The 11062-nt window shown below is 38.7% G+C and overlaps 1 protein-coding gene across 1 annotated transcript in view; it reads right to left on the bottom strand.

Annotated features, from left to right (window-relative positions):
* Nucleotides 1–2084: 2084 nt before the first annotated feature.
* Nucleotides 2085–11062, bottom strand: part of SYNJ2BP (synaptojanin 2 binding protein) — a 45228-nt gene continuing 36250 nt past the window's right edge. Inside the window, exons 3-4 of the mRNA XM_010335224.2 lie at nt 8624–8719; nt 2085–6133 (exon numbers count right to left, since the gene is read on the bottom strand). Coding sequence (XP_010333526.1) covers nt 5993–6133; nt 8624–8719 — 237 coding nt within the window. The 3' untranslated portion in view covers nt 2085–5992. The remainder of the gene's footprint in view (nt 6134–8623; nt 8720–11062) is intronic.

The raw sequence follows: 11062 nt of genomic DNA, 5'->3' as shown, positions 1-11062 counted from the left end.
AAATACAATTTTGTGAATTACTGTTGGTTAATGATTGACTTGCACTGAAAACATACTTTAGCTCTCACCCCTTTTGTTCTGTCACCCCCGCCCCCCGCAAAAACAAAGGGAACATGAACAGTGAGGAAAACTTGGAAACAGGACCCAGTGTTTGCTTGATTCCTTAGGAGGAGGAACACTTTCTTACAACACAGGTTTTACAGTATCAAGTACATCAGTTAAGCTAATCAAGTACTTTGTGTTCTGTATATAAATAACATCATACAAGAGTCTATGGCAGTTAAGAATCTGGTTCTGATCAGAATTCCTTAAAATACTGTCTTCTTTTTTATCACAACTGCCCTTTTGGATGTGGATGCTGGTCTCAAAAACATTTGCAGTTAAAAGAGGAACAGCAAAAGGGGCTTACACCAAAATAGCAACCAACTCTAAAACTATTGCAGGTGAGAGGTAGAGAGCTTCATATCTCAATCTTCTAGGTGATGTTAGAAAAATACTTTAACATGAAAATCACCTACAAACATTCCTTCACTTTCTTTTTTTTTTTTTTTTTTTTTTTTTTTGAGACGGAGTTTCGCTCTTGTTACCCAGGCTGGAGTGCAATGGCGCGATCTCGGCTCACCGCAACCTCCGCCTCCTGGGTTCAGGCAATTCTCCTGCCTCAGCCTCCTAAGTAGCTGGGATTACAGGCACGTGCCACCATGCCCAGCTAATTTTATATATTTTTAGTAGAGACAGGGTTTCACCATGTTGACCAGGATGGTCTCGATCTCTCGACCTCATGATCCACCCGCCTCGGCCTCCCAAAGTGCTGGGATTACAGGCTTGAGCCACCGCGCCCGGCCATTCCTTCACTTTCATATGCTGAGCAATTTCAGCTTAGAGTGACTCTTATTTATCTCTGTATCTTCAGCACCTAGCACATAGTAGGCACTCATTAACTATTTGCTGAATGAAGGAAAAAACCCTCATCTGACCAAGGATAAATTTCACTAAAATTAACCATAATAAAATCTTTATGGACTCCACATGAAACTATGTGAACTCCACTTCCCCACATACTTGACGGCCTATATGGTTCCTTATGCTGTTTCATTTCTTTAAATATACTTTAAAAATTGCTTATTTACACAATAAAAACAATGTCCGCCATAAAAAAAAAAAAGTCTCTACTTTAAAAGTATTGGAATTAGTCTTAGAATTAACTCATCTGTATTTGATATGAGATCATTCTGAGATTGTTCTGTGGAATCTCCCAATTCCAATAATGATGCTTGCAATATCCTTTAGCTGTCTATCAGTTCTTCTGGTCTTTATTCAGGCCCAAAGAGAGAAGATTGAAGTGGACTAAGATAAAATGGATAGTTTGTGTATTCATGTAGTGAATATATTCAAGACATAAATATCAGACAGAAAGGTGACCTCTGCAGCAAACTATATCTGATCAGAGTTAAGTTAGCTTCTCTCTCTGAGCCTTGATTTTTCTCATCTCCAGGACAGATTCATCATAGAATCTCTCTGGTCCTTTTTAGGTTCAGTGTTCTATGATTGGTTCTCATTTAATAGAAGCACTAACAGAAACACTCATTAATCACACATTTTGCTGGAGGTTGATCAGTCCTTAGCAAATCAGGAAGAAATGAATGTTCTACTTCTTACTTCATGCAGAAGCTCAGAAAGCTGGGCTCTAAAGGCCCAAGTTTTTTGTTTTTGGCTGAAGCAATGTATGTAATTTAATAACTGAAATAGTGTCTGAGTTTAAATGCCATATAACATTTTCAACTGAGGCTGCACACCAGAGTCACCCAATGAACTTTATTTTACTGCTGCCTGAGTCCCACCCTCAGAGGTTCCTTTTAACTGATCTGTGTGCAGCCTGGGCATGAGGACATTTACAAGCTCTCCAGATGATTCTAACCCAAGCAAAGAGAATGATGATCGGCACAGAGCAATGAATCTCAAACTTTAGCATCAGTCAGTCACCTAGAGGGATTACTAAATCACAGACTGTCAGATGTGACGTCACACTCAGAGTTTTTGATTCACTAGGTCTGGGATCTTGCTTTTCTTTTCTAGGAACTTGCTTTTCTTTTCTTTTTCTTTTTTTCTTTCTTTCTTTTTTTTTTTTTTTTTTTTTTTTTTTTTTGAGACAAGGTCTCACTCTGTTCCTAAGGCTAGAATGAAGTGGTGCAATCATGATTCACAGCAGCCTCAGTCTCCTGGGCTCAAGTGATCCTCCCATGTAGCTGGGCCTACAGGTGTGCACCACCATGCTTAGCTAATTTGTTTGACATTTAGTAAAGACAGGGTTTCACCACATTGCCCAGGCTGGTCTCAAACTCCTGAGCTTGAATGACCTGCCTGCTTAGGCCTCTTAGAGTGCTGGGATTACAGGCATAAGCCAGCACACCCAGCCTAAGAACTTGCTTTTCTAACAAGTTCCCCAGTAATGCTGATGCTTTTGTCCTGAGACCTAGCTTTGAAAACCACCACCAGCGAGAGAATATCATTGATGCTGGAACATGAAGTCCTGAGTTTAAACCTGATTCTATTATTACCACCTATGTAATCCTAGCAAAGCAATTTATTCTGTCATCTTTAGTCTCTTTCTGACAATAGCTAGATCCCAGAGTTGTGAGGCATGAACTGGGCATGCAATAGTGATAGTGTGCTAATCAGAGTTTGGTACAGTCCCTGGCACAGAACATAATAACAAATATTAACTTCCTTTTTCCATTATACATGGCTAGATGGTATAATTAAGTTAAATCAATAATACATAAGTTAAAATTTCACAGGAAAAGAAAGTACAGATAGTTGAAGCAAACAATCTTATTATAATCATATATGTAATACAGAGTGATAAACATAGAGAAATGTTTTAAGTACTTAAAAATATCTTTGTTCAATTTTCAAAACTTTGAGGGTAATAATTTAGGTAGCAGAAACATTAGATACAATCTGTAGAGAAAATATTAGACTCAATCTATGAAGAACATCAATTGTTTTACAACCTATAATGGATTCTGATACCTCATCTATAATTTTAGTTTTCTACAGAATCAACAATATAATTAGTGTAATTGCTTACAACTCTATTACACTGATCTTAAATGCTATTTAATTTCTGAGAAAACCTAAGTTATAAGAGTACATCAGAATCCCTATTATCAATGAAAGCAAAACTACCAACAACAGAAGAGGACACTTTTTAAAAAAATTTACATATACCAACAAGCAAAAAACTAGAGCTTTCATTCCTGTTTGTCCAAACCATGAGATGATCCTGGGAGGTAAGGAGGTCTGCTGTAGAAGCCACTGTACATACCTTCAGAAACAGGAAGGGTACGAGAGTGCCCTGCCTGTGTGGTTGGTTGCAGTGAGAACTAGAATACTGTCGGTGTTTTCCTGTGGAACCTACGATGAGTCCAGTTGTCTAAGTGAATCTCAAAGGCATTGAACAGTTGAGGTCAAAAGGCACTTTGTCAGGACTGTTTAAAGCAAGTTCCTCCTTATACCGGTAGTTGACCCAGAGGCAAGATCTTACTGGACTTTTTATTTTTAAAAGCCTTCCCTTTCCTTTCTAGCCTGAGGCCATTATGTGACATGTTTTTTTCCCTGAATTCCTAAAAGAAAATGTGATGATTGTCTGCATATCTTCTTTGTTGCTGCATTGTGTTTTGTATGGTATCCTTTTATTACTGTTTTCAATGATTACTTAATTTCTCACCTATTTATGAATTCTCTTAACTAGGCTGTGAGCTCCTCAAGGGTCTTTGACTTGTCCCTTTCCTCCACATAACTTTCTCAAATGCCCCAGTTCTCAGTAACTTTTCTCTTTTGCTGTCTGTAATATAAACATGACCCCTACTTACACTATCATTCCTATGTGGCCAATAAGAGTGTCCTCTTCCCAGCTGGATCCCAAAAGCCCTACGGGATGGAGGATACACAGTGTACTTCTTTGTAAAAGTGTCTTGACAAAGCTGATGTCCAATCAACATTTGTTTCATTACTAGACTGTCCAAAGCAAGAAATGAAATACAACTGATTGACTGAGTCCTCATAATCTTGCTGTCAAAATTATATAAGGCCTATAGTATGGTCAATATATTTGGATAATGGAAATTATTTTCTTAAAGCCAGAAAATTCAGCTACCCATCGTGCTTCAAACCAGCTTTGAAAGAACATGAACAGGACGGTTCCCACCTTATTGATATCACTGGCATTCTGTAATATCCATTTATTCATATCTTCCTCCTAGGCCACATGAAACACACATCAAACTTCCCTACCTCCTAAAGCAAACAAAACCCTTTTCCTCCCTCTTGCTGCAAAAAGGTTTAGCCATATGTAGTGTATAGAGCCTTTCAAAAATGCTAGCAATCCATGTCTTCTCATTTTAACTAAATCAGAAGCAGAGTTGATTCGACACTCATCCCGCCAGGGAGGCAGTGTCTTCTCTCAAGTTTGTTACTAGAAACCAAAAAGACGGCCTGAGAGCATTCAGGTACCACCTTTGAGGTACTACCTTATCATTTGTCCTTTTAGAGTTTTCCTACTGGAGTGGTTTGGCTCCAGCACAATAGCCCTTACCACAATCATTCCACCTGGTTCTGGTTTTTTTTTTCTTTTTTCTTTTTTTCTTTTTTTTTTTTGAGACAGAGTCTTGCTCTGTCACCTAGGCTGGAGTGCAGTGGCGCAACCTCAGCTCACTGCCACCTCTGCCTCTCGGGTTCAAGCGATTCTCCTGCCTCGGCCTCCCACGTAGCTGGGAATACAGGTGTCTGTCACCATGCCCAGTTAATTTTTTGTTTTAGTAGAGACGGATTTCACTGTGTTAGCCAGGATGGTCTTGATCTCCTGACCTTGTGATATGCCTGCCTCAGCCTCCCCAAGAGCTGGGATTACAGGCATGAGCCACGATGCTCAGCCCCACCTAGTTCTTTAATAGGACTGTGAGATATCAAAATAGTCACTAGAGCAGCCCAGAGACAGGTAAGATTTACCTTTACACCTCAAAGTTTTTTAGATGTGAGTCTCGCTAGATTATGACAATTTATCTTATAGTAACTCACTATAGTTGGTTATTATTAGAAATATTGTTCTTCTAATAAGATTTTTAATCAGTCACTTCAATTATGTTTTTTTCCGCTATGAAGTTTCGCTATGTTGCCCAGGCTGGTCTTAAGCGCCTGGACTCAAGCAATCTCCCACTTCAGCCTCCCAAAATGCTGGGCTTTACAGGCACGAGCCACCACATCCAGCCTCAGTTGTTTTTTTAATAAATGAGACTTATAACATCCTCTTATAAGGCTCACTCCCTTGCTCCTACTACATTTGCTCTGTTCTCTTTAAATTCTTCAATTAAGATCATCCCTTTTATCAGAAACCTAGAAACTACAAAATAGCTTTCTCATGAGCTCTTTAGTTCTCCATTGGTATCAATATTATACTATAATATTTGCATACGTATGTGTATATATGTATTTGCTTTTTAAAAAAAGTAAAAATGCTCTTTCACTCTCCTTTGTCTGATATAGGCACCCAGGTATGTAGTTAGAAATTAAATAAAGGCCACAATAATTTCCCAAGGAAGATCATTAAAAAGAAAAATCCTTTCTTCCTCTAATATCGCATAGCTGGCCTTTATGGGATGCCAGCTAAGAAAAGAGGTATCACCTATGGTGACAGGAAGACTGAATCTTTCTCTCTTTGGGTTATAGCTGAATTTCTATTGAAAGTCCTAGTAAAATACATAACTCCTCCTTTGTTCTAAGCAAGTCTTTTCTTCAGTTTTCCTTCAAACAATACCTTTACTTTCCCATTAGAATACGAAGAATTGGAATTCTGAACATCAAGGTTTGGGCTGGGTATCAGTCACTTCAAATCATGTGTTGGCTACACAGAGGGAAAGACATGGCAGCATAGCAGGGGTGGAGGGTGAGTGAAATGTATCTTCATTGGGAGCACTGAAAGAGAACAAGTTTTTCAAAGTTGTTGCCGGTATTTCATGAAAGCCCATGCTGCTACCACAGTGAGGGCAAAGAGTGGCACCAGCACCATAAATACGGGAATACCACTTGGGTCCCCTTCACCTCGATGTCCTATAGGTCCATTCTGCACCTGTAACTGGAAGGGAAAGAAAAACGTTAACTCTAGTGACTAACGTGTGTTTACAACTGAAATGCCCAGGTTGATACATCACCTGGGTTTGTAGACTGTCGCCCACCCAAAGCTACATCCCCCAGCAATACCTAGCAGAAGGGGTCCTCCCTTTGTCCTGAGCTGATGCATCAATGTGACCGGATCTTTAGAAAGAAAATAGGTCTGATGGGGAAGCATTTAACCTTGCTGACCTAAAGGGACTCCTGAGGGCAAATCAAGTGATTTCTCTGTCAGTACTGCCTATACCTTGCTTATCGTATCAGGAATGAAGATATGACATAAAACCTACGATCCTATAGGGAACTTGGAAATTACTTGGTGAGGAAGAAGGGGGATCCTTCTGGAAATGTTTACTTCAATTATCAGTCATTGAAATGTAGTAAGAGCAGATCTGGGCAATGTCCACATAGGTGTAATGACAACATAGGTGCAATGCCATTACTCGAAAAATGCTTTCCAAATCCCAGAAGGCACCCAACTCCCTCCAAAAATGGAATTTTCCCCTTCATCTGCTCATGTCTAATACTAGACAGAGATGAATGTGAATCTATATGGAATAGATGTAAAAAAGTAAAAAGAAATTATATTCTAGTGGTTATAATTTTCTATTGCCTAAGTGTTTTCTTTGAGGTTGGATGGTCTTCATTTTGGTGCTGGTTTTCCAAGTGGCTCTTCTTAATATCAACTTTTAGTGGCTAACTTGCAATAAGTGTGGCACCATTGTATTTCAGTTAGAGTTAACTTCCTCATTACAATTCATAAAACTCTAACCCTTCAATCTGAAAGGCAAGACTGCACAAAACACCATTATACCCTCTATTCCACCTCTACGTTTTTCATTCATTTGCTGATGAGCTGTCTTGAGAGGACATGATCAATAGGAAGACATGGTTTTTAGGGCTAGGCCAATTCCTTGAACAGAAGGGTCTTTTTTATTAGGAACTGTTTATGGGTGTTTCCTTAAAAGTGAACACTGGAAATAACTTTCCACATACCTTCCAAAACAACTGTAATCATACTGAAGTGTGTGCCTGTATTTACTTGTCTTTATCTACTGCACAAATTCTCCCATGCTTTAGAAAGAGAAGAGCCAAGGCAGAAGCAACTGATGACCAAGATTATTTCTTGTTAACCTGTTTTCTAATCCATGACACCCAGATGCTGCGTGCAACTCTGGTTGTTTTCTCAGGTATCTTTTACGTTCTGTCTTCTCTACTCTTTTAATAACTCCTCTCAGTCTTCTTAAGCTTCTAAATCCTTAGCCACTGAGTGAGGAAAAGAGTGCACCAATTTAAGAAGTAGCAAATCGATTACTTAATTTAAAGGCACATGGGACCTGTGTTGTGAATATACTCAGAAAGTCTCAGTGCTATAAGAGGAATTATATCTACCCAGGATTCCCTTTACAACATCATCCAAATTATAAATCGCTAAGAAATAAGAAACAGATGCAGGGATAGGTGCTGCCTTGACTAAATTCCATTTCCTTTTTCCTGGAGGTCTTCTATAAACACTAAAGCTTTGGTTAAGAGGGTCACCAAATTGATAAATGAAGGGTTCATGGCAGTGACAGGCAAAAGTATACAGTGGGTACCAGAAAACCCACCACCTTTGTAGTTAAGAGTTTTATCAAATGGTTTATAAATGAGTTTTCAAGGGTAGACATATGGTTCCTTCCCTACCAAAAAGTAAAATCAGCTATGTTTTTTTTTTTTTACCATCTTTTTAAAAATTAATGAATTTATTTATTTGCCATTGGTTCATGTGACTCAAAATTTTTTATGTATTTGTATTATTATTTTTTAAAGAGATGAGGTCGCTCTGTAAATCACCTATTTTAATTTGGCTGTCAAGCTTTATCTTTAAGTCATATTACCTTGAGGCGAGGACTTGGGTTATAAGCCGTACTGTTGTAAATTTTTCTTTTTTCTTTGAGACAGGGTCTCACTCTCTTGCCCAGGGTGGAGTATAGTGGTATGATCTTGGCTCACCACAAACTCCACCTCCTGGGTTCAAGCAATCCTCCCACCTTAGCTTCCTGAGTACCTGGGACTACAGATGTGCCTAAAATTTTTGTATTTCATAGAAGTTGCTCACTATGAAAAGCCCATACAACTTCTGCTATGAAACTACTACTGTGACTGAAATTTTTGTATTTTTAGTAGAGAGGAGGTTTTGCCATGTTGGCCAGCCTGGTCTACTCCTGGCCTGAAATGATCCACCTGCCTTGTCCTCCCACAGTTGGGATTAGAGGCATGAGCCACTGCACTTGGCCTGAATTTCCTTCAATGATAAGCAGAAGTACCAATGGACCCCTTCCTTTGCCTGAGAAACTCTTGAAAGGAGTGAGGGTAAAACAAACAAAAAGCAACACTGAAGATTACACACACTGGGTTTATTCAGAAGCATGGTGCAAAGCCTGGTGCCAGGTTTCTGGCTTGAAGTGATACCTACCCTGTGCTGCACTCTCAGACACACAGCATAGCCTGCATTACGAAAGAGGTCGACAGCATCTTGGTGCAGCAGGTTCTTTAGGTCTTGGCCATTTACCTGTCACACAGCAAAGAAGAGTAGTAAGAAAGGCAGAAGGCTATTACAAGCCAACAATTTCTTTTCAAATAGCCAAACTTTAAATAACAAACTCTTTCAGAGACAATTGCAAGGACTAGGAGCATGGGCAAAGTTACTCAGAACTCAGAACTTTTTTCATTTTCAAACTATGTTTTCCTAGGACTGAAGTTCCACAGGCCATTTGAAGACAACCTAAATAAAATAAAATAAAAACTCGTCTCTCCTTCCTCTTAGCTTCTATGCCTGTCTCATTTTGACACTTGGGAATCTGTTACTGTATTACTATTTCTTCCATGAGCATTAACCTGCTTCCCTACAGACAGCATGATTTTCCAGGTTACCACACTATCCTTTATACTCCTAAGCCCTGGCATTGCCAGCTACAATTCTAGAAATATAACTCTATCAAACTCTCTGCCAATTTATTTTTATGTGGTATAAATCTACACCGGCCCATTCTATTGGGCTTTTCATAGTGATCAACTTCCCTTGATTCCACAGATACTCCTATCCATTACATCTGTCTTAGTAGTCATTTTTTATCAAAATTTACTAAAAACCATATTCCTGTGATGATATTAAATCCTTAAAAAAATTTCAATGTAGGTCACTCCTACCACTTAGAGGTGAGAGATGTGAAGGAATACTGGTATTAATACTTTCTGCTGTTAGGAGTGACACTAGCCACAAGTAATAATCCATCCTATACTGTATTCAGTGGCACAGCACAGCCCACTCAGTGCAAGATTACGTATCTTTTATACATGTCAATGTCTTCGTTAACAGCAATGGCAGCATGAACATCTGATGTATTTATTTTGATAGGTTCTGTACTTTACATATGTTATCTAATTTAATTCTCATGATTACCCTATGAGGTAGACATTATTTTTATCTTGTTTCCACAGATGAAGAAAAGAAGCTTAGTGAGATTCACGCTGCAGCTAAGGCTAGGATATGTAAATAATAAAAGAGAAAGATCAGAGTGCCCTTGCATTTCACTGTTCCTTCTGCAATATGATTCTTGCATCTTGACTCAACAACTATCTTCTGCTCAGCTGATGCTCAAGTCACTTATTCAACTCCCTCATTTTCGTTGTCACAATCTTCCTTCTCCAAACCCTTCATAATCTTCCCTCTACTCTATCTCTTACCAATATACTTGGTGAATAAATCTAACGACACTTCTGCCCTACAGACCCTTTGTAAACCAATAGTTTCCAACACAATTCCACTTCAGTCACCAACTGACATAAATTTAGCCTTCAATATTAGACATGCTTCAGCTCCAATATCTCAAACTCTTAAAAACCTAACCACAATTTCCACTCTTTTCACACTTTCTATTCATCTACAGAATTTCCTCCTTGACCTAAAAGTCTTTGACCTTTTTAGACTTTACTTGCATCTTTGCTCATCTAGGACTCCCTGTTGTAATTTCAACAAAGCACTTAGTAAATCATTAGAACCTTTGTCCCCATGATCTTCCACCATCTTTCCAGTCCTGGGCCATATTCTACAATACTTTTCTTGCCATCATCCGATTCCTCTTCCTAAAGTACAATTCTGTTAGTACCACTTTACTGCTCAAAAAGCAAAAAGAAAATTGGGGAGCAAGGAAAGAGTACATGCCTCGTTTCTTATGCTGATATGGAGAGTATTCTAGGGAACGGCTCTAACCTGTCTTCTCAGGTCCATCTCTCACTGTGTCCTCTCCTATATCCTATACTCTAGCTAAGTCACGTAACTCACGGACTGGGACATAAAACATATTTTTTACCTTTATACCTGTGCTCAAACTGTATCTACCACCTGAATGCCCTTCCCTGTTAAAAAATTCTATTTATCTTCTAAGACTGATTTTAATAAAGGATCAGTCCTGCTAACTACAGTGTAGAAATGAATACAGAGTTTTCTACCCTGTAGAAACTTGAGAGACTTTAATTTCATGTTATGCCTTGGTTTTCTTGGTAGATATGCTGTAGGGAAAGAATTTCAGGATTCCTATAACTATTACAATAAATTCTCAATGACTCAGTTTTCCACTTAACTCCTGGGAGACAGAATAGGTGTGAGATTGCTGACTGTCATGAGAATGCTCACCTAAGTAATCTAACCCATGTGATAACTCTTATTTCTCAGTATAAAGAAGTATTTTCTCTAGAGGTAGACAAATAAGTTAATGATGCAGTCATGTCAAAGAATGCCAAATGATGTCACAGCTCAGTATCAGAGCCAAGGTTTCACAGTAATATAAATGCAAATGAAATAACTGAGTCACTACATTAAATGGTAGAAATACTGGGCTTAAAATAATCTTTG

This window comes from Saimiri boliviensis, chromosome 2 (genome assembly GCF_048565385.1).
Source record: "Saimiri boliviensis isolate mSaiBol1 chromosome 2, mSaiBol1.pri, whole genome shotgun sequence".
In the NCBI taxonomy this organism is placed as follows: Eukaryota; Metazoa; Chordata; class Mammalia; order Primates; family Cebidae; genus Saimiri; species Saimiri boliviensis.
Note: the sequence above shows the minus strand (reverse complement) of the source record. Positions and strands in the feature narration are given on the sequence as shown.